The sequence below is a fragment of the Dama dama genome, chromosome 23 (genome assembly GCF_033118175.1).
Source record: "Dama dama isolate Ldn47 chromosome 23, ASM3311817v1, whole genome shotgun sequence".
NCBI classification, from domain to species: Eukaryota; Metazoa; Chordata; class Mammalia; order Artiodactyla; family Cervidae; genus Dama; species Dama dama.
The window spans coordinates 56,850,087-56,874,844 of NC_083703.1; the positions used below are offsets into that span (position 1 = coordinate 56,850,087).

At 33.6% G+C, this 24,758-nt stretch overlaps 1 protein-coding gene across 1 annotated transcript in view; it reads left to right on the plus strand.

The window, feature by feature from the left end:
• SYCP2 (synaptonemal complex protein 2) overlaps window positions 1-24,758 on the plus strand; it is a 71,189-nt gene that overhangs the window by 9,388 nt on the left and 37,043 nt on the right. Inside the window, exons 2-17 of the mRNA XM_061125802.1 lie at window positions 384-439; window positions 1,318-1,461; window positions 2,281-2,409; window positions 3,191-3,295; window positions 3,538-3,562; window positions 8,001-8,086; window positions 8,850-8,935; window positions 9,206-9,240; window positions 10,063-10,205; window positions 10,286-10,338; window positions 11,522-11,567; window positions 12,145-12,240; window positions 15,971-16,031; window positions 21,699-21,847; window positions 22,933-23,007; window positions 23,465-23,611. Coding sequence (XP_060981785.1) covers window positions 416-439; window positions 1,318-1,461; window positions 2,281-2,409; window positions 3,191-3,295; window positions 3,538-3,562; window positions 8,001-8,086; window positions 8,850-8,935; window positions 9,206-9,240; window positions 10,063-10,205; window positions 10,286-10,338; window positions 11,522-11,567; window positions 12,145-12,240; window positions 15,971-16,031; window positions 21,699-21,847; window positions 22,933-23,007; window positions 23,465-23,611 — 1,404 coding nt within the window. The 5' untranslated portion in view covers window positions 384-415. The remainder of the gene's footprint in view (window positions 1-383; window positions 440-1,317; window positions 1,462-2,280; window positions 2,410-3,190; window positions 3,296-3,537; window positions 3,563-8,000; window positions 8,087-8,849; window positions 8,936-9,205; window positions 9,241-10,062; window positions 10,206-10,285; window positions 10,339-11,521; window positions 11,568-12,144; window positions 12,241-15,970; window positions 16,032-21,698; window positions 21,848-22,932; window positions 23,008-23,464; window positions 23,612-24,758) is intronic.

Here is a 24,758-nt window from a genome sequence, read left to right on the forward strand (position 1 = left end):
TCTTAAATATTGTATTACTTGCTTAAATTTCATTTAGACATTAATTCAAGATTATTTTTCTTCCTGTTCCCAAAGTTGGAATCTTTGAGGGAGGTCCACGTTTATATTCTTTCACTGACTAGTTTTGTGACCTTTTGGCAGGACTTTGACATTTGTTTAAGTTATCTATCAAAAGAGAAGGCTTGGAATAAATGGTCTTGAGGCTTCCTCCAGATACTTCTTTGACAGAGTCAAATGAGTAATTTCATAAACAGTGAGGAACTTAAAGAGACAATATTTATTGCCTTTGGTATAAGCAGCAGTGCTTATTTATGTGTTTTAAGATTTTTAAACTGTAAACATAAAGATTGCAAGATACAGAAAGTATATGTTTTCTTTTATAGGTGTTTTGTTCAAGTTTTAAAGTTAAGTCAAAATGCCAATAAGACCAGATCTTCAGGTAGGTAGTCCTAGGCCAAGAGGAAGTATTTTAATCCCCAAAATCACTTTTTGTTTATTTATAGATATTAAGTGCTATAGTTTTAGGAAAGACAAAACTTACTTGTTTTTGTGAAATGTTCAAGAGTTAAATAATTTAAATAAAAATGTTATCCTTTTATTTTTCAATAGATTTGTTTCCAAAAGCTTTAAGAATATAAAGTATTAAAGATTATTTAGATATACCTTTTACATAGAAATGAATTATACATTGATTTATATATAATTTATGCCTGGATACTTTAATGTCAAGGTTTAAAATCGTAAGATACTTACATTTAGGTCAATCATATTATTGTATGAAAATTCCTGGTAATGGGGGTGTCCTTTAATAGCAGGAATGGCAGACTTTGTAAACTTTATAAATATAGAATATATTAATAAATTATGTGTGCATGTAATGCTTAAGTTATTTTGGTTGGTATAGCTCCTAAAAAAGTGCTTTTACCTTCTTTTTGCATTTTTTTTTTTTTTACTATTTAAACCTCATGAAGAAATTGACAGATATTTTAGGGTTTTATCCATGGTATTATTAGTTACTATAAAGCTGATTTTTATTTCTTTCAATAACAGGTTTTTGTTTTTAACTTAATGATGACTTTCCAATGAGAGATATGAAGTGGAAACTATTAAAATACATTTTTCCTATATAGATATTGTTATCAAAGAAACTTAATCTCTAATTTTGTTACTCCAAATTTAATAGTGGACAGTTAAGTTGTTTTATAAGCTCTTGAGAATTTTCAAATGTGAAAGCAATTCTTAAATTACTTGATTCCATAAGGTGACCAGTGTTGGTTTCGATTCAGTATATGTGCTATATTTTCTATATTTCTTCAGCAGTTGGAAAAATGCATTGATGATGCTTTAAGGAAAAATGATTTTAAACCTTTGAAAACACTTCTACAAATTGATATTTGTGAAGATGTGAAGATTAAATGCAGCAAACAGTTTTTCCACAAGTTAGATGACCTTATGTGCAGGGTAAATACTCATTTTCATTGAACGATTGTTACAGTTGTTAGATAGCACTCTACTTTTTAGGGAGGAAATTCTCCATTGGAAGAAATGAATAAAAAGACTTCGGCAGGCTCACTTGTATAAATAAATGCTTGTTTCGCCACCTGCTTTTTGTGTGTGTGTGTGTGTGTGTGTGTGTTTGAGGAGTCCCAAATAACATGTTGGACTGTTGTTTTGTAAGCAGTATATACAAAAATCATGTTTACATAGTGTTACCATTATTAACCTTATTTAAACTGGAGGAGAATAGGGTACTTACTTGAGGTTTAAACAATGTGATCTACTTTTTGAAAACCTATTAGCATATTATTCATGTTGTGTGGACAGTGCTTGTTGCTTGCAAAAATAAAACAAGTAAAAACAAAAATCATCTAAAATCTTGGACTTGATTTGTCATATATAAAGTATTTTTATACTTTTATGCAAGTGATTATTGACAGTCTCCACCAGAATTTGATAATTGTTACAAATCTAAGATTAAAATTTCTTGTATCCCTTAGTTAAATACATAGAGCTTTTTAGAATGGATGGTAACTGATTCATTGCCTCATAAGTATAAAGTTTCTTGAATTATATAATTCTGCATTTTTGTGCTGAGTTTGTTGTTCACTGGCTGAGGGGCTGTAAGAAAGTCGCCTTTTAAAGCCACACTTTTGTCCTTTGCGATATGGAGATTATGATAATGACTAACACTCAGGATTATATTAATAACATTGCTAGCATAATGCCAGTTCCATTTTATTTTGTATTTGCAGACGTTTAAATCTATGATTTGCATTTTAGGAGCTTAATAACAAAGATATCCAAACTGTTTCAACCATTTTGGTTTCTTTTGGACGATGTGGCAAAAATATCAGTATATTGGGGCAAGCTGGACTTCTAACTATGATAAAACAAGGACTAGTCCAAAAGATAAGTATAGAATATGTAACATATTCATGTGAGGGAAATATGTTTAAAGTTGTGTTTTCTAATTAAGTGGTTCATAGTCTTGAAAAATAAATTTGGGAAATGTATATAAAACTTTGAGGTAAAATATTTTTATAACCTGTGGTATATGTTAGAAAATTAAAGATCACAAGGAAACTGTATACAGGGTCCTTGATGATCATGTGAATGTAAGGTCCCAACACTCCAAAAAGCCTTAACTTGCTTTATTTTCTCTAGCTCATCTTAGTCATAGTCTAACTTTTATTTTTCTTTTTATATTGTTTATTATGTTTCCCATTTTAACATGTATTGATTTTTGTCTTTTTCATTCTTTGTTATATTCCCAGCAACAAGAACAGTCCCTAAGGCATAGCATGTACTCAAAATCTGAGTTCAATAATAAAAAATAAAGTAATACCAAAACTTTTCGAATAGTAGCAATGACAAAATGATCTAATGTATAATGATAATTTACTTTTTATCTATTGTATGAATGTTCATGAACTAAGAATTTGAAGAGAGTAATAAAGATTTTCTACTTGGAATTGGAACTTCATTCATTCCCATCTAAAAAATGGGGAACATATAGTGAGTTACCAAAAAGCAAAAACAGTGAAGATGTTTAAGAGCATAAACTTATTTTGATACAGTACTGGAATTTTTATTTGTAATGTTTAGTTTTAGGTTTACTGTTTCTATAAATACATTCTTAAAATTATTAAGTGAATTCAAAGTGACTAATGTATACATTTCCTTTTTTTACATGGTTGCCTGGTTTGAAAAATCCAAGGAGATTATTCTGAGTCTGGGAAATTCAAAAGATGAAGCTGTTATAAATATGATAGAAGACTTGTTTGATCTTTTGATGGTAACAACCATATTGATTCACTGATGTTATAAAGCATGTATGTGTTCATTTAAAAACATTTGTGTTCTATATGGCCTGAAAAGTCATTAACAGACTGGTTAGTGCATTTATCTGATTAATTAATTGGTTAATACATAAAAGTTAAATAATTTTATGGTGAATTCAGAAGTAACCTATTTTAGTACTATTTTTAATGGTTTTTATTATAAGTAAGTTTTAAATATTATTCATTTTCTTCTCAGGTCATACATGACATCAATGATGAAGGTATAATAAACATTTTATTTCTATTGGAACAATAATTTGCTGTTAAAGTTCTGGTATAATTTTCCAACTCTTGTTGTGTTATCCTAACATTAGTAATTCATTACCTAATTCAGGGATCTACAAATATTTTCTGTAAAGGATTAGAGAGAAAATATTTTAGGCTTTGTGGGCCAAGAAAGAAATTGAGACTGTTACACAGGTACTTATTTAACAAGAAAGAAAACACATTTCCACAAATGTTTTATTGATGCAACTCAAAGTATAATGATAATTGAGTACAATGTTTTTATAATACTAATAAGGAGAATAGCATTCTTTTTGGAGAAGATAACAGTGTCTCTTAATTAAGGTTCAGAGTTAGTGTTTGTTGTTGCAAAAACTGATTGCAAGTCTTATTTGTTCATGCTCATCTATAATGAGATTTTGTGTATATTACATTAGAACATGTCTTTTCAGACTCATGCAGATAATGCCAAATACTGATATCAGTTCATGAATATGTATTTTAATTGAGCATAGTCATCATTTGGCAACATTTATAGAATTAGGTTTTTTTCTTAATATTTGCCTTTTATATATGTGTGTGTGTGTGTGTGTGTATGTATATATATATATATATATATATATATATATGTACATATATGGAAAAAGTCTAATATTCTAAAATACTTTCCAAGGGATGACTATGCTTAATTAAAAGTCATGCTCAAGGTGGTTCAGATATCTGATAAAGAATCTGCCTGCAATATGAGAGACCTGGGTTCAAGCCTTAGGTCGGGAAGATCTCCCCTGGAGAAGGAAATGGCAACCCATTCCAGTTTCTTGCCTAGAGAATTCCATGGACAGAGGAATCTGGTGGGCTACAGTCCATGGGGTCACAAAGAGTCAGACACAACTGAGCACCTAAGACTTACTTTTTTCTTAATGTTTACTGTTTAGAATGACATTGCATTGCAGATTAATCACTTTCAGTTGAAGGTTAGGTGGAAACTCCTCAGTTGCACAGTTAAAATCAGTTTTGAAATATGGAAATTTCCTTTGCACTTATGTCAGCATCCCAAAAAAGCTGCTGGGTCTGTAGTTGGAGCTTGGAAAAAGTATATCATCTATGTTTCTGTTGGAAATGGAGATGTCATTTCTTGTCTTAGTTTTTGAAAGCCTGTTGTGATTCAGATGACCTTTGTTTCATTGAAATGACTTTACTGAAGTATAAGTATCTCATATAAGCACTATTTTTCCTTGGATTTGGGGGCTGAATTTTTTTTTTTAATTAGTTGGAGGCTAATTACTTCACAACATTTCAGTGGGTTTTGTCATACATTGATATGAATCAGCCATAGATTTATACGTATTCCCCATCCCGATCCCTCCTCCCACCTCCCTCTCCACCCGATTCCTCTGGGTCTTCCCAGTGCACCAGGTCGGAGCACTTGTCTCATGCATCCCACCTGGGCTGGTGATCTGTTTCACCATAGATAGTATACATGCTGTTCTTTCAAAACATCCCACCCTCACCTTCTCCCACAGAGTTCAAAAGTCTGTTCTGTATTTCTGTGTCTCTTTTTCTGTTTTGCATATAGGGTTATCGTTACCATCTTTCTAAATTCCATATATATGTGTTAGTATGCTGTAATGTTCTTTATCTTTCTGGCTTACTTCACTCTGTATAATGGGCTCCAGTTTCATCCATCTCATTAGGACTGATTCAAATGAATTCTTTTTAACGGCTGAGTAATATTCCATGGTGTATATGTACCACAGCTTCCTTATCCATTCATCTGCTGATGGGCATCTAGGTTGCTTCCATGTCCTGGCTATTATAAACAGTGCCGCAATGAACATTGGGGTGCACGTGTCTCTTTCAGATCTGGTTTCCTCAGTGTGTATGCCCAGAAGTGGGATTGCTGGGTCATATGGCAGTTCTATTTCCAGTTTTTTAAGAAATCTCCACACTGTTTTCCATAGTGGCTGTACTAGTTTGCATTCCCACCAATAGTGTAAGAGGGTTCCCTTTTCTCCACACCCTCTCCAGCATTTATTGCTTGTAGACTTTTGGATAGCAGCCATCCTGACTGGCGTGTAATGGTACCTCATTGTGGTTTTGATTTGCATTTCTCTAATAATGAGTGATGTTGAGCATCTTTTCATGTGTTTGTTAGCCATCTGTATGTCTTCTTTGGAGAAATGTCTGTTTAGTTCTTTGGCCCATTTTTTGATTGGGTCATTTATTTTTTCTGGAATTGAGCTGCAGGAGTTGCTTGTATATTTTTGAGATTAGTCCTTTGTCTGTTTCTTCATTTGCTATTATTTTCTCCCAATCTGAGGGCTGTCTTTTCACCTTACTTATAGTTTCCTTTGTAGTGCAAAAGCTTTTAAGTTTCATTAGGTCCCATTTGTTTATTTTTGCTTTTATTTCCAATATTCTGGGAGGTGGGTCATAGAGGATCTTGCTGTGATTTATGTCAGAGAGTGTTTTGCCTATGTTCTTCTCTAGGAGTTTTATAGTTTCTGGTCTTACATTTAGATCTTTAATCCATTTTGAGTTTCTTTTTGTGTATGGTGTTAGAAAGTGTTCTAGTTTCATTCTTTTACAAGTGGTTGACCAGTTTTCCCAGCACCACTTGTTAAAGAGGTTGTCTTTTTTCCATTGTATATCCTTGCCTCCTTTGTCAAAGATAAGGTGTCCATAGGTTCGTGGATTTATCTCTGGGCTTTCTATTCTGTTCCATTGATCTATATTTCTGTCTTTGTGCCAGTACCATACTGTTTTGATGACTGTGGCTTTGTAGTAGAGTCTGAAGTCAGGCAGGTTGATTCCTCCAGTTCCATTCTTCTTTCTCAAGATTACTTTGGCTATTCGAGGTTTTTTTGTATTTCCATACAACTTGTGAAATTCTTTGGTCTAGTTCTGTGAAAAATACCGTTGGTAGCTTGATAGGGATTGCATAGAATCTATAGATTGAAATCTTATCAACTCTGCAGCCCAAGCTAATTACCAAAGCCATTCATTCATAGGTGTCTAATGATTGCTGAATTCCTAAGAATGAATGAAATTCACCTGAGACTACTATTTCAGTAAAACATCATAGATTTGCATATTTCCACAGAGTACCTGCTGATGAATACAGCCATACAAAAAGGGAGAGTGAGTTGGATTTGGTTTGTGGGACATAGTTTGTCCTTGATCTAGTGAAATTTTTAGTAGTACAGGGAGAATATAGAACATGTTACAACTCATCATCTCAGCTTGTGTTTGGTAGTGTCTTGTACCTAACAATAAACTCAAGTTATTTTATCTCTGTGTTGGTTGGGGAAAAATTACCTAGGATTGGTAATTGAGGCTGGTGAATCCTTTATATTAATAAATGAAGGGGCAGCTGTTTGCTGCTTCAAAGCCAGAAGGTTTTAAAAGATTGATTGCTCTTTATTTCAGTAGTAGTTAATGCTACCTTTTCATTTGTTTTTTGCAGTTAACATGACAATCTAGTCTAAATTCTTCATTTTTTAGGGGAGAAAACAGTCCTAAAGCACCAATGATTATGAAGTGATCTAACTAGTTTTTTTAAGTAAATCATTTTATCTTTTCAGATAATTCAGTGATTGTTTTTTCTTCTTTTAATGTAGTCACTGTGAAATTGTGCATTTTCTGTTCCTGTGTTGCTGTTATTTAAAATTATTTCTTAAAAATTATGTCGTGAATCAGCATGGGGCAAATTCCTCTTAATTGGTACTAATAAAGCCTTGTCTTTTGAGAGACTAGGGTCAAATTTAGAAATAGGTAATGTTATTTAGATCTTCATGAGGAGGTATTAATGACTATTATGGAATTTTGGAGGCATGACTATAAATTATTGAGGCCAATTTTTATAAAAACCTCAAAATAGAAGTTTCCAGTTTTGAACTATATTTATCCAAAACACTAATACTGCTTTAAATGCCTAAAAAGGAGAAACTGGATCTGGGGTTATTCCTTTGCCAGAGTTCAGGTCAGTCACATCTGTTGAATGATGTTTTTTTCTTTTTTTTAAAATTTATTTTAATTGGAGGCTAATTACTCTACAGTATTGTAGTGGTTTTTGCCATACATTTACATGAATCAGCCATGGGTGTACATGTGTGTTTTTTCAAAGTTACACAACTGATTAGTGGCAGAACCAGGACTAAATTTCATGCTTCCTGGTGGCCAGGGAGGCTGCAGGCCGCCTTCTGAACTGAACTAGTATATTTACTAGTTTAGTATATTTACTAGTATAATTGCTAGTATATATATACTAGTATATAATTATACTAGTATAATTACTATATATATATACTAGTATATTTACTAGTATAATTACTAGTAAAACTAGTAATTTCTAATATAGTCCTTTCCATTCACTCATATAAGAAAAGGTTGTCCTTTAAAATACACATTTATCAATAATTGACTTTTATTCAGGTAAAAGACAAATAGTGGAAAGTTTCGTGCCTCGAATTTGTGCCCTGGTTATTGACTCAAGAGTGGATATTTGTATTCAGCAGGAGGTAAGCCATTATTTAGTTTTTCTTTTAAAAATTAAAGAGAAAGTAGAGACAATTTGGTAGCAATTTATCAAATTGAATAACTATTTTATCTTGGCACTGAATTACCATGTAGTGTATTTCTGTGGTCTTAATTCATTGCCTTGGAGAAGGAAATGGCAACCCGCTCTGTAAAATCCCATAGACAGAGAATTCTTAACAGGCTGTAGTCCATGGGGCACAAGAGTTGGACTCAACTTACAGTTTCAGGAGGAGAAATTCATTGCCTGACATGATGAATATATTATGTAAATATATATTGAACATTTATAACCATGTGAATTTATGTGTATGAATATAGCTCATATGAAAATAAACTGTACCATTTAGATATTAGTTCCTCAGTATTTACATGCTAAAAATAATTTATATTAGTATATACTGATAATGCATGTGTACATGTGTATAGTCATAAGAATAAATATTAATAAGGTGTTTTTTGCTTCCTTAGTTCTTATGATAGAGTAATAATGAACATGTCATACTGCAGAGTATGAGTGCTTTAAGCATAGGAATCGTGGTATTGTCTATTTTTTATATCCTTTGTTTTATGTTTTCTTGTATTCACTATTTTATGCTTTATAGTCTTTCCTCCACCCTTCATTCCTTGCATAAAATGCTGTGATTAAGAAAAATAGACTTCTAAGTTTATGTACCTATCTCTGAAAACATATTAATATTTCACTGAATATATAAAGTTAATGAATTCTCTTTTTTTCTTTTCTAGACTCTAAAAAAAATGAATGTGATGCTTGACAGAATGCCTCAAGATGCCAGGAAAATACTCTGTAACCAACAAATGTTAATTCTCATGTAATAATCTGTACTATATTGCTTTAATTAGTGGTTCAAGTCAAGAATTTAAAGGATGTTTTATAAGGCAAATAAGGCAACCATAAGCTGCATTAGTAATTAAAATTGGTCAGCTGTTATAGGTTTCTAATATAGTTTATGGGTATGTTTTCTGCCACAGTCTAATACTAACCAATTGTAAGTTTTAGTGAAGTTTTTTTATCCTAAACATATGAACTTTCTATTTAATTGATACTTGTCCAGTATATAACCTGCTGTTTTGATTCACAGGAGTAGTATGGGAGAAAGGATTTTAGATGCTGGAGGTGAGTATATTTTTTCAAAATGTTCATATTTGAAGTTATTCCAAATTTATTAATAGAATATAATATTTCAATCAAAATAATATGTGAAATTATATGAAAAAATTATAAACTGCATAATCAAGCAATTTTTAGTTACCTTAATAAATAAAGGATAAATATCTGTGGAACTAATAAAAGAAGTATGATAGCAGGAGTCGTCAAATATAATTTGTGCCTAATAGTAGGTTTATGAACAATAACTTAATTTTCCAGTAGATTTTAATTCCTTTTGCTAAGAAATTTCTCAAATATATTTTATGAAATTAGGTTTAATATTCTTGGGATTGATTTGTTTGTAAATGATGTCTTTATTAAAAGAACTGAAATTTTCTTTCCTAAGTTTATATGAGAAAATTTTGATGTAGTGATTTACATATAGAACAAACCAGTGGCTTCAAGTTCTTTAAAATAACTGTAAACATCGTGATATACAAAAGGAAAACAAAGATTACCTATGATTTATAAACTTGTCAGTTATTTTGCAATTCACAGCTCTAATAATAATGGAATGATAGTATCTTTGCATATTTAGGAGTTTCTTTTAAATGTCTGTAAAATTTTTTGTTTTATTCCTTTTTTCTGTTAACAAACTTGTCTTGTTATTTGGACTGTGTTCATGCCATGTAATGGTGGGATGTTTCTAATCTATATGAAGAAAATGGCAAAAGATGAGTAAATTGCACTATATTCTTTATTTCTCATGCTTGTTCTAACACCTTATGAAATATAGAGTTTCATAAACTTTAATTTTCATAATTTCAAATAATTAACTTTTTTTTTAAGATTATGACTTGCAAGTGGGTATCGTCGAAGCTTTATGTAGAATGACCACAGAAAAACAAAGACAAGAACTGGCTTGTCAGTGGTTCTCAATGGATTTTATTGCTAATGCATTTAAAGGAATTAAAGACTCTGAATTTGAAACAGTAAGTAGTATAAAATAACAAATTAACAGGTTTTTTTAATAACTGTGTTTTTTAAAAACTCTCTCTTTTTTAAAAATTAGGATTGCAGGATATTTCTCAACCTTGTAAATGGCATGCTTGGAGACAAGAGAAGGTAAATTTAATGCAAAATAAAACCATTTAATTGTAAAAAATAGAGCTCAAGGGGGGAGCACACAATGTTAGTCTGAAATAATCCTCCACTGGTCTTATTTTACTTTGTACTTTTTGGAGGAAAAATACATTTTTAATGAACGTGAATTAATTTTTTCTAAGATTTGTTTACAGTATTTCAGAATTGCATATGCATTTTAAATTTGGTGTTTAAGGAATAATAAAAGTCTAAATATAAATATTACTTGAGCTACCTCTATCCATATACTGGAATAAAAATGTATAGCAAATATAAATCATTTTCTTTTGTAATTAACATTGTAAGGATGTTCTTTCTGAGGTTATTAAATCTCAAGAATGGTCTAGATAATACAAATTTTTATCACTTTTGACAATGACTTAGGAAGTATTTTTGTTGTGCAGTGCCTGGCACCTTATAAATGCTCAGCACACATTGGATGAATCAATTCACATTGAGTTTACCAAATATGGAGAAAAGATAGGGTGAAGGTTAAGTGCAAGGAGTCATACTATTTGAATAGTAGGTTCCCCTCTTTCTGTTCTAATGTTGGAAAAGTTGTTTAACCTCACTTTCCTCAGTTTCCATAGCTATAAAATAAGAATACTAATAATATTTTCCCAACCCAGGGATAAAACACACGTCTCCTGCATTGCAGGCAGATTCTTTACCATCTGAACCATCAGGGAAGCCCACAATAATATCTACCCCATGTTTGTTGTGAAGATTAAATGAGATAGCTATGTAAGTCCTTACAATAGTAATTGACCAAGAAAGTATTCAGTGAATTCTGCCATTTTTATTAGCAGTATTATTCACTTCTACTCTTCCTATCTAATCCTGAGGGAAAACTTCCATTATATTACTATAAGCTATATTGGGAATCTCTGCTCATAGTCAATAACATGAAGAGTAGTTTGGTACAGTTAACTTTAGTCAAAATGGTAGGTTGAGTAGTAGCCTCAAAATAATATGCTTTCTTTCAGAAACAGATTTCCACTAAATTCTCACTTTAAAAAGTAATAAAGAAGGAAACAACGATTTTATTTAAATCGTCACTACCGCCTGATTTCCTTTTGATCCTAGGTGTGATTTGTATGGCAAGTCAAAATTATGCTGTGGAGGCTTATTAATTTTTTTTAACTCAAACTACTTTTTCTTTCAGGGTCTTTACATTTCCTTGTTTGTCAGCATTTCTTGATAAATATGAGGTAAATTTTAAAATTTAATACGTATTGTTTTAGTTATTAGGTGATTTTTGATGTAGAGGTCAACTGAATTATAGGCTACAAATTGACAGGAACATTAATATTAGTCATAATTAGATCACAAATAACAGCTGGTCTGATTTTCTAGATCTAAGTGACATTTTATGAAATGACATATTTGTAGCCAAGGATAAGTAAAATATAAAGCTGTACTTCAAATTATCTTGTTTCCTTAATCAAGCCCATTATTGTTTATTATTCATGAATATATTCAAATGTGAAATTATCTTCAACCTTTGTTTGTACTTAAGTATTTGTGATTTTTTGGAGCTGGCTAATTTATGTGTAAAATAGTAAGCAGCTTTTTTTTATTGTTTCTAAATTGATATAAATGCTATACTTGCCTTCTCTTTATCTTCTTACACCTTCCAGCTGTACTTTTTTCTTTTTTTCAAAAAACTCAACCATGAATATATCATAATTTTATATTTATATATAGCATAATTATAATATGTCATAATTTTCTGTTGTCACTTTTAAAAGCATAGTATGTTCTAGTTTTATATGTTTATTTTATTAGCTGCAAATACCATCAGATGAAAAACTTGAGGAGTTTTGGATAGATTTTAATCTTGGGAGCCAGACTCTCTCATTCTACATTGCTGGAGACAATGATGTAAGTGTTATTCCCTCTATCATTTTGAGTTGTGTGTGTATGTATGTATATAATATCATAATTCACTTTAAGAATATGGATTTCTTTGTATGTTTATTTTCTCTCTTTGAATAGATTTCAGTGTTAGCTCTAATAATTTTGATAAGCATGGTAGCCTGTCAAGCTAATTAGAAATGAAAATTATTTCTGATGTTTTATAGCAACAGAACAAAGCTAAAATTTAATACTAGTTTTTAAATACAAGCTTTTCAGAAATTACACGTTAATGATAAAATTTAACATAAAGTGAATTGAATCTAGAAAAGACAACAGTTACTCAAGTACAGAAACAGTTAAAAATATCATTACCAAACAATGACAAATGGTCTTATTTTATTCTTTCATAGCATCTTCTATTTGAAAATATTGAGGAATTGATTTTTATGGTCTTCTTTAGAAGTGAATTTTAGTTCTTTTCTGTGCTAAATAGTAGCTATGCCTAAACTTTCCAACCAGGTGGTGTGTTTTCTACTGCCCTTTTGAACCTGAGGAAAATTCTTGAGCCATTATTTCCAAATAGCCAAACTGTAGAGCAGAAATCTGAGTAAGAGTTGGTCTGCAGTTTACTGATCTGATTGTGATTGCTGATAATAATAATAATGCTTTTTGTCCAGGTAAACTTTTTATAGACAAACATTAACCAGATGCCTCTTAGGAATTCCACATATCTTTATTTCTTTTTAGAGTACCTTCTTAGAATGCTTAATAATGAGTTCCAAAACCTAGCACTACTTCTCAGAGGCACTGACAGTTTTCATTAGTGTATTTATTCTTGCAGGCTTTATAGGAGTATTTTTAACTGGATTTTCTTTAGGAAGTAGACTTTCATTTTCAGAGAAGAGGATAGAATAGGACTGGAGTGGTTCCTGACTTTACTTCCTTGGTCTAATGGATGATTCAAGGAAGAAAATAAGTAATTTTAGTATTATACATGATAGGGATAGTATAAAATGCATTTATAAGTATTAAATGCCTCATGTGTTCCAGACACTGATCTAGAGAGCCTGGGAGAAAGTTCTTCCCACAGATACATTTAGACTCTCCTTTCCTCTCTGGATTTCTGTGGCAGTAGTGCATTCTCCCTGTGTTCTCTCTCACTGTCCTCAAAGCCTCTCCCCTATTGTGGCTGCTTAAAACCCTCCCTGTGTCTATTTAACATGGTATTCGAGGGCCTTTATGACCTGGGACCTCACTGTTTCTCTGATAATCTCAGACCCTTCTCCATGCTTACCGTGTTCAACCCCCATTCATTTTTTTCTTTTCCTCTAAATACCTCTTCAGGTCTTTATCCTTGCTGCCTAGGAACCTCAGGATCTTTGCATCCCATTTAGATAGTCTGAAGTAGCTATCCAGCCATATTATATCACATTGTCCTCTTTTTTCTTTTGTAGTAGTTATTGCTACTTAAAATCCTTTTATCTGTTGTTTTTTTTTTTTTTTTGTCTATCACCCACCCCTGCCATAGAATGTAAGCTTTATTAAATCAGGGACCCATCTTCTCTCATTTATAGCTGTTCAAGGGCTCATATTTAAGAATGAATAAATACAACACTCAACTGAAAAATGCTCTGTGTTAGTGATAGAATTCAAAGGAGATTGGAAAGAAGGCAGGCAGTGTAGAGCTAAAGAAAGATTATAAGTAGGAGACAACATCAGTTCAATAAACATTTAATAAAAACCTACTGTGTGCCAGATATATACTAGGTGTTGAGCATCTCATTCATGTAAAAGATTCTCCTGGTTGGGGGGAAGAGATTAAAAAGGGACAAGACCAGAAGCAGTTAGACTTATGCAGTAATCCAGGTGAGAGGAATTATGGTGGCACAGTTTTGGAAAGTGATGGTGGGGATGGATGGAAATGGATGGGTTTCAGAAAAACTTGAGGTAGAATTGAGCAGATTTGGTAATTTGTAGTAAAAAGAGGAAGGATTAATAAAACTTTGGTAACTGAATGGATGGGGATGCTGTTTTAGGAGGATCAATTTTGTAGGGGAAAGATGATGATTGAGCTTTGAATATTTTGATTGAAGGTGCTTGTGGGGCATTCAGCTGAAGACAACTTGTAGGCAGTTGAATATATTGGTCTGAAGTTCAGATGGGAGAACTGAGCTGTAAGTGGAATTTCAGAAGCTCTCTGTATACAGAAGATAAATAAAACCATGGGATTCTCTGAGTGTCTAGATGACAAAATCATAAGAAATGTATACATGGATAGGCAGATGTATACATGGATATACAAATGTACACAGAATAGGCAGAAGAGACTAGCCTGAAGGATGCTTGACAAATCTGCCAAAAATGATCAAATTAAAAGGGTATCATGTTACAGAAGGGAAAGGAAGGGTGTTTTATGAGAGGAAATGATCAACTCTGTCAAAACACAGTTAAATAAAAACCAGTCATCCAAGAAAGAGCAATTTTGTTTAAGCCATAAGATTTAGGCATTCCTGGAAAGTTGAAATATTTGTGGAGGAAGTAAAGACAAGGAGAAGAGAACACAGTAGAAGCTAAAGTGAGATGTAGATTCAAGGGAGGGTTTTTTGTTAGGTACTTTATTTTAAGGATGAGTGTTTTAAAACTGATGGCTAGAGTAACAATGAATAAAAAAGTTGAGATCAAGAAGAAGAGAACATAATGAAGGGAAAGTAGGGGGTGAAGATGAAATTGGTGGGCACAATATACTGGTAAACTGTTGAACCTGGATAAGGGCATATTTTGGACTCATAATGATTTCTATTTTTTAAAATCTTTTTGAAAATTTATATAATGTAGACTTTTTTTTCCCCCAAAAGGAAAGCTTTGAACCAAGTACCTATCTATATGAGAAAGAGTCTCTTTAAAGTTAGCAGATGATGGTGAGTAGGTGTTATACACAGAGAAATAGGAAGATGCTTAAAGGAGAAAGGAGGATACCAACCTTTTCCTCCTGACCCTGAGGTTTTGAGGTCTGGGAGAATTAGCACCTTGACTGGAGAAGGCTGTAGTTAAATGGTACTGGTTCTCTCAGAATATACACGGGTTTCAATTAAGACAACTGAGTGGAGGGAGTTAGTGAAGAGACTGAGGATTTAGCGAAATTTTAATAGTCCTTAAATAGCAAATGAACTGGATCTATTTTCATCATAAGATTACTGGAAGGTTTTAGGATATCATATTTTTGGAAAGGTTTTAATTTTTACTATAACTTTTTTGTGTGAATTCACATTATTTATTCATTTATACAAATTTTCAGTGAAAATACTTGGAAGGGGAAAACATTTTAGGTTATTATTCACATGCATTCAGTGTTTGAATCTAAGGATAATCAATTAATGAGTGGGGGTTGGGGGATGAATATGATTTCACAAAGCATTTCAGAGGAAGAGATGACAGGATTTGGTAATATTTATTAAAAAAGGTTATAGCCTAATATGAATGGATAGTCATTCTTTTTTTGATTAAGAATAGAAAACCATTAAAGTAATCAATACTATCACTTTTAAGAATGAATAAATAGATTAAATGTGACAAGTATAATATATTATGTAGTCAATTGATGGAACAAGAAATGTGATATATCAACCAGTTACTTAGTGATAGTTTGTTTAAAAAAAATAACCTTTATTGTTTGTATAACTTGAAGATAGTGTTTAAAGGAGCTTTAAAGCAAGATTAAATTATTTATGATCTAAACGTGTTTTTTAAATTTAAGGATCATCAGTGGGAAGCAGTCACTGTGCCTGAAGAAAAAGTGCAGATATACAGCATTGAAGGTATTAAACTTGTTTTCTATCATTTCTGTTGGAGTAGACGTTGCATACTGTATGGAAAAACTCAGTAGACTGATGAAAGCAGATCAACATTTTCATATGTTCACATCCATAAATGTGATGGTTCACTATCATCAAATTCCCTGACCCTGTGTTACCCCCACCATCTTGTATTTATTTCCTTCCCTATCTAATCTAAAACCTATGATCAGTTACTTTCTTCTCAATATGTACTGGACAGAAATCATTTACCTTGGCAGACTGGCACCACTGCAAATTCAGATATCAAGACATTATTTATTTCAGTAGGCATGTAGTGCTATCTCACGGAGAAGGCAATGGCACCCCACTCCAGTACTCTTGCCTGGAAAATCCCATGGACGGAGGACCCTGGTAGGCTGCAGTCCATGGGGTCGCGAAGAGTTGGATATGGCTGAACGACTTCAATTTCACGTTTCACTTTTATGCATTGAAGAAGGAAATGGCAACCCACTCCGGTGGTCTTGCCTGGAGGATCCCAGGGATGGGGTCGCACAGAGTCGGACACGACTGAAGTGACTTAGCAATAGCAGCAGTGCTATCTCATGATAGTTTTTATTTGTATTTTCCTAAAACCACTTTTAGGACAGTTGAGCACTTTTTCATGTGCTTAGTGGCCATTCACATTTTTTTTTTTGTGTGTGAAGTATCTGTTTAAATATTTTGTGCATTTCTTTACTGGACTGCATTGCTTTACTGGACTATCTTTTTATTATTAAGGTTTTGAGTTCTTATGTATCTTGGATAGGAATCCTTTGACAAATATATGTTGTATGAGTATTTTCTCCCTGTCTGTATCTTGCTTATTCATTTTCTCAGTGGTCTCTTTTAATGAGCAGAAGTTGTTAAATTTGAAGTCCACGTGATCAGTATTTTTTGTTACATGGTTATTGCTTTGTGTGACCTAAGAAGTTTTTGCCTACTACCAAGTGGCATAGATATCCTTCTGTTTTTCCATAAGAACTTAATGATTTTAACTTTTGTGTTTAGATTTCTGATCCATCTCATTAATATTTGGTTATGGTTCAATACAGGGATTTAGGTCCATATGGGTATGCAGTTATTCCAGGACTAATGGATGAAAAGATTTTTCTTTCCTTACTGGATTTCATTGGTTCCCTTGTTGAACATCAAATGACTGATTTGAGTGTAGGTCTTGCTATGTAGTTCATTCCATTGATCTGTTCCCTATGCCAGTACCACATTGTTTTAGTTACTGTAGATCTATAGTGAGTCTTAAAAGTCAATAGTGTGTAAGTCTTCTAATATTGTGGGGTTTTTTGAGGATAGTTTTGATAATTCTAGACCTTTGAATTTCCATGTAAATTCTAAAATTGGCCTGTCAATTGCTACAGAAAACTTGCTAGAATTTTGACTGGGTTTGTAGTTTGATACCAGGAGAAATAACATTGTAACAGTAGTTACACTTTTGTGATGTAGTTATTCTTTTAGATACATTGGAATTGATTTGTCAAATTTAGTTAGAAATTTGGTATTTCATGTCCTAGAAGATCTGTAGTTTTAAGTTTTAAAACCAGGGCATTGTTGAACTTCATAGGATGAATTTGCAAGCGTAATCTTCAGTTTTCTCTAAGAGTATGTGAAGAATTGGTATTGTTTCTTAAGTACTTGGTAGTATTTACAAATGAAGCAATCTGGACTTGTCCTTTTACTTTTCTTTTACTTTCTTTTACTTTTCTTTCTTTTCTTAACTACAAATTATTTAATACATAAAGGGTTTTTCAGGTTATCTATTTTTTTTTCCTTGAGTAAACTTTGGTGTTTCTGTCTTTCAAATCGTTTTCATCCATGTTGTCAAATTTTTTGGCATAAAGTGGTTTATAATGGTCCCTTTTTATCATTTACTGTCTACAGTTTCTGTGTGATGGTCCCCCATCACTGCTTATACTGATAAGTTGTTGCTTATCTTTTCTCCTAATCGGTCTTATGAGAGGTATATCAATTTTTTTGATGTTGTCAAATAACTAGCCTTCTCTAAATGTTTGATAGAGTTCGCCTGTGAAGTTGCAGATGGATTCTTTTTTTTTAAGCAGGTGGATTCTTAACCATTGGACCACCAGGAAAGTCCTGAGCAGTATTTTTGATACTTACACAGACTTCTAGATTGCCTATTGTTTTTGTTTCAGTTTACTTTAAAGATGTTGTTCTCCTGTCTCTTGGCTTGCATTGTTTCTGATGAGAAGTCTGTCATTCTCATGTTTGTTCTTTTTTGTTAATAGTCTTTTTTCCCCTGGCTGCCTTTAAGATCTTCTCTTTATTAGTAGTTATAAACATCTGATTATAGTGCTTTAGTGTAATTTTCTTCACATTGTTCATTATTAGAGTTCATTGAGCTTCCTTGCTTTTTTATCCATTGCTCTTCACATAATTTTTTTCTTCTCCTTTTTCTCCCCTCATTTGAAGGTTCTGACTACACACAGACTAAACTACATGAAGTTCTCCCACAGCTCACTGATTCTTTGGGTTCTCCCTCCAAACCCCAGGCTTTTATTTCCACTCTTTTTTCCATTTAGGTAGTTTTATATTGTTGTGTTTTATTGTGCTAATTAATATTTTTCTGCAGTGTCTAACCTTCTACTATTACTCTGTATAATGTTTATATCAGGCATTATAGTTTTCATCTCTGAAAGTTTGATTTAGGTCTTTTTTAAAGATAAATTCTAAGTTTTTTAGAATAGTTTTAGATTACAAAAAACTTTCCAAACTAGAAAGTTTTCATATACATCCTCAGCCAATTTCTCTTTATTTTTTTATTGTGGTAAAAATTACACAACATAAAATTTACCATCTTAAGCATTTTTAAATGTATAGTTCAGTAGTGTTAAGTACATTCACATTATTGTGAAACAGATCTTCAGAACTCTTCTTATCTTGATCAGTTGAAACTCTATAGTCATTAAACAGTTCTCCTTTCCCATTTCCACCCAGTCCCTGTAACCACCATTCTACTTTTTGTTTCTATGAAATTGACTATTTTAAGTGGAATCATACAGTATGTCTTTCTGTGACTGGCTTATTTCACTTGACATAAGGTCGTCTTCTGTAGTTTTAACATCATACTTTTTTAGGGTACGTTTGTCACTGTATCTTAAAAAGTCTACTTGAATCCTGTGTCATCTTCTGTCTCATTACTTTTCCATTCATAGCCAATTTTGAGAAAACAGTTTTTACTAAATCTTTCCTTCTCTTGCTTTTCATTTCTGTTTTTTTCTACATCCTGTTTTACATCCCATTCCACCAAAATTTCCATTGAAATTTCAGATGTCAAGATGACAATTAACTCTTATTAGTAATATCATTATATATACTTCCACGGGCTTCCCTGGTAGCTCAGACAGTAAAGAATCTACCTGCAATCCAGGAGACCTGGGTTCAATCCCTGGGTCAGCAAGGTCCCCTGGAGAAGGGAATGGCTACCCGCTCCAATATTCTGGCCTAGAGAGTTCCATGGACAGAGGAGACTGGTAAGCTACAGTCCATGGGGTCGCAAAGAGTGGGACACAACTCAGTGACTTAACACTTTTGCTTTTGTCCATGCTTCCTGCTTCCCTGGTGGCTCAGTGAAGAATCCACCTGCCAATGCAGGAGACACGGGTTCGATCCCTGTGTCAGGAAGACCCCCTGGAGAAGGAAATGGCAACTCATGCTAGTCATCTTGCCTAAGAAATCCCATGGACAGAGGAACCTGGCGGGCTACTGTCCATAGGGTTGCAAGAGAGTCGGACATGACTCTTTTGCAACAAAACACCAATATACATGCTTCAGTCCTTAAACTAACCCTTTGTGGCACACACACAAGGGAAGTATGGCTTGTGCTCAGGACTCTTCCAGACCTTGCACTCTCTCTGTTCTTCTGACTATTCATTTGTATCTTTTACTATCGTTTGTAATAAAGTGGTGATGTTGTCTACCTGTGTGGAATAAGCACGATCTGAGTTTCTACATAGCTGGCACAGATGGATTCTGGATATCAAGCAGTCAGTTCAGTTCAGTTCAGTTTCTCAGTCACATCTGACTCTTTGCGACCCCATGGACTGCAGCACACCAGGCTTTCCTGTACTTCATCATCTCCCACAGCTTGCTCAAACTCATGTCCACTGAGTCAGTGATGCTATCCACCCATCTCATCTTCTGACACCCCCTTCTCCTCCCTTCAATCTTTCCCAGCATCAGGGTCTTTGCCAATGAGTTAGCTCTTCACATCAGGTGGCCAAGGTATTGGAGCTTCAGCATTGGTCCTTCCAAAGAATATTCAGGGTTGATTTCCTTTAGGATTGACTGGTTGGATCTCCTTGCAGTCCAAGGGACTCTCAAGAGTCTTCTCCAGCATCACAGTTCTAAATTATCAATTCTTAGGTACTCAGCCTTCTTTATGGTCCAACTCTTACATCTTACATGACTACTGGAAAAACCATAGCTTTGACTATACAAACCTTTGTCGGCAAACTGATGTGTCTGCTTTTTAGTATGCTGTCTAGGTTGGTCATATTTTTTTCTCCCAAGGAGCAAGTGTCTTTTAGTTTCATGGCTGCAGTCACTGTCAGCAGTGATTTTGGAGCCCAAGAAAATAAAGTCTGTCACTATTTCCATTGTTTCCCCATATGTTTATCATGAAGTGATGGGATTGGATGCCATGATCTTAGTTTTTTGAATGAGTTTTAAGCCAGTTTTTTCACTCTGCTCTCACCTTCATCAAGAGGCTGTTTAGTTCCTCTTCACTTTCTGCCAGAAGGGTGGTGTCATCTGCGTATCTGAGGTTATTGGTATTTCTCCCAACAATCTTGATTCCAGCTTATGCTTCATCCAGCCCAGCATTTCGCATAATGTACTCTGCATGTAAGTTAAATAAGCAGAGTGACAATATACAGCCTTGACATACTCCTTTTCCTATTTGGAACCAGTCAGTTGTTCCATGTCTGGTTCTAACTGTTGCTTCTTGACCTGCATACAGATTTCTCAGGAAGCAGGTAAAGCTGGTCTGGTATTCCCATCTCTTTAAGAATTTCTGACAGTTTGTTGTGATCCATACAGTCAAAGGTTATAGCATAGTCAATGAAGCAAAAGTAAATGTTTTTCTGGAATTCTCTTGCTTTTCCTATGATCCAGAGGATGTTGGCAATTTGATCTCTGGTTCCTCTGCCTTTTCCAAATCCAGGTTGCACATCTGAAAGTTCTCGTTTCATGTACTGTTGAAGCTAGCTTGCAGGATTTTGAGCATTATCTTGCTAGCTTGTGAAATGAGTGTAATTGTGCGGTCGTTTGAACATTCTTTGGCATTGCCCTTCTTTGGGATTGGAATGAAAGCAATAGTTCTAGTGAAAAAGAATATCTACAGTTGCAGACTAGGGGAATGGTGAAGTAGCAGCTTCACAGGGTGTTGTTAGACCCTTTGTTCAATTTACAGGAATATATAAAAGACTCCATGGATAATTTTTGTTTCCATAAGTAGTTAGTACCAGAATTGACTCAATACTGTTAAATCCTAAAGGTTAATTTTGTTTCAGTTCATTTTAATTGGTATGCTGCATGCTTTTCTTATTTATAATATACCTATAGAGTGATATCATAGAAATGAATATAAACTAATCAGTGTGATTTATTTGTGTACAGTGAGAGAATCAAAGAAGCTACTGACTATAACTCTGAAAAATATAGTAAAAATTAGTCAAAGAGAAGGGAAAGAATTGCTTTTGTATTTTGATGCATCATTAGAAATCACTAATGTGGCACAAAAAATTTTTGGTGGAAATAAATATAGGGTAAGTTAAACTTTTACATATTTTCATAATTCTGGGAACTTTCAGTTACTTGGGACTGTAAGTTTCAGTGATTTTTTTTCTCTACAATTCTTAAATAACATATAGATTTTTAGTTCTTTAAATTTGTGTTGTGGAGTGACCATCATATTATCAGCCGTACCCTTTCAGATATCTATTAGAATGAATCTCAGATGACAAAATTAGCAGCAGCTACTCAAAATATTTAATGATGAATTCCTTCCAGGTGTTTAAAAAATGAAATGACACAAAGTCTTGTTATTAAAGTACTAAACATTGTGAAAATTACAGAATATGTCTCAGAAGAAGTAAGTGGCATATAGAAAATGATGCATAGAAGTTGAAGAAAGAGAATGCTCATTAAGAGTCAGATCTGAAGGAAAGGCTATGGAGTTGGAACTTGAAATGGCCTTTGAAATGAATGAAATTTAGATTAAGATGTTTTCCAGGATTGTGGAAGACATAATGAATCAGATTTATTTAGGGAGACGTTCAGTTGACAAGTTTGGGTGATGCCTGTCTTAGTTTGTTCAGGCTACTGTAACAAAAATACCATGGTTTGGTGTCTTAAATAAGTCAGATCAAGGTGCTAGCAGATTCAGTGTATGGGGAGGGTCCATTTTCTGGTTTATCAATGGCATTCTTTTCACTGTGTCCTTACATGGTGAGGGAGTTCTCTGAGGTCTCTTTTATGAGGGCACTAATCCTATTCATAAAGGTTCTGCCCTTATGACCTAAGAATGACCCAAAAGCCTGCCCTCCTAATACCGTTCTTGGGGACTAGGTTTCAACATGTGAATTGTGAGGAAACACATTCAGTCTATAACATGGAAAAAATTTATGGTGAAAAATAGCAGATAATATGCTTGTGAGGAACCTTTACCAAAATTGTAGGCTAAGACTGTAGTTAGAGAGTCACTGAAGTGTCCTGAGAAGAGTATTTATATGTATTTAAAATTGATTTGATAATTTGGTGATTTGGAAAGAAGCAGGTATAGGAAATATTTGCATTAAAAATGGAAAGAACTGGGAGAAAATGACACCCCGTTGAATCAATTTAATTTTAGGAATTTACCAGAAAACAAGGTATATCCGTTGCCAAAACATCTGTGCATATTCTTTTTGATGCAAGTGGATCACAGGTATGTGTCTCACTTACTTGATTTCTATCACTGGGCTAAGTTTAACCCTAAATAATAATAGCACAGTTATAAGTTTGTCTTGGAGAATGAATAAATTCTCTCAGTGCCCCAACAAGGTATATGTGACTTTGTAAACATGTTATTAATAATAATTTATTTCAGTACAGAAGGTAGATGGTTATTCATTAATACCAGTCTTGGTAACTTTAAAAATCAGAAATATATGTTCTGCCACTAATGCCAGAGCCTCTTTTATGTCTGTTAACATTTGAAAAAGTGGATGCTTTTTGTTGGGTCACTTTGTAGGATTGAAAATTGTAATAGTACATAGATATAAGACAAAAAGAACTAACCTTTATGAGTGTGAGATGAATGAGTGCTTTATGAAGACATCCAGTCATTTTTGAGGACTTCTATGATTTGCACTTTTAAACACTTTTTCCTTATTCTCCAACAGATTCTAGTCCCAGAAAGTCAAATCTCACCAGTTGAAGAAGAACATAATAGTTTGAAAGAAAAAGCTAACCTCCAAGAGGAATTTACTAAACCTTCAAAATATATCAAAAACAGTAATCAAAGGGATAGAAAAAATAGCCAGCCTGAGGTATATATGGTGTCAAAACCATCATTTATAAAGCAGCATAGGCAAATCATTGTTATAGAAAAATGTATCTAGAATCCAAATGTCAGTAACATTTTAGAGTATTTCCCCTGCCTTTTACAAATACAAACAAAAGATAGTGTTTCAGCACAACTGTTTATATGCAAGGGTTAGGGATTTAGGACAGAGTATACTATACCCAGGTGACTTCCCTGGTGGCTCAGATGGTAAAGCGTCTGCCTACAATGTGGAAGATCTGGGTTTGATCCCTGGGTCAGGAAGATCCTCTGGAGAAGGAAATGGCAACCCACTCCAGTATTCTTGCCTGGGAAATCCCATGGACGGAGGAGCCTGGTAGGCTACAGTCCATGGGGTCACAAAGAGTCGGACACAACTGAGTGACTTCACTTCACTTCACTATATTATATCCATGTAAGGTTCAAATTAGAGATTAGGAAAGTACTACTTTTTGCATTTATCCTTTCTGTCCTATCTTTGCACTTGGCTTTAATGTAGAATACAAATTTATAATGTAATGTTCAGTTTATTTGCATGAGGAAAAAAGCAAAATATTAGGTTCTTTTTCCTCCTCCTCCTCCTCCTCCTCCATAAAGGATCTCCTCTAGGCCACATTTGATAGAACCATTTCTCAGCCCTTCACTAAAGTCTAACCTCAAACTCTCATCTTTTGCCTCAAATTTGCATCTGCCTCCATGCTTCAGTAAGATTGCTACTAATTTTTCTGATGATGTCCTTGATTCCAGCTTCCTCTCATCCTATACCTAGAACCAAGGTGCTAGTGATTATTCTTTTATAATATCTCTCACATGGTTTCCTCATTCTCTTCACTGTTACTCATTTTAGCGTACCTAGTAGTGTCTTTGACATTATTGGTCCATCCTGTGAGCTGCCCTGTGAGGTATACAACTGATTTTTCTCATACCAATATCCTTGTAGCATTCTTCTGCTCAGAAAGCCTTGTGATCTCTGTGTTTATCCCATTATATCTAAATTTTGACTCAGTTTGAAGACCTTCTGTAATTTAATTTTACTCTTTCAAAATACCCTCCACTTTAATATGGTCAGTTGCTTTACTCTGTCTTTTTTGTCACACTCATTCTTGCCTCTGTACCTTTATTCATGCTGTTTT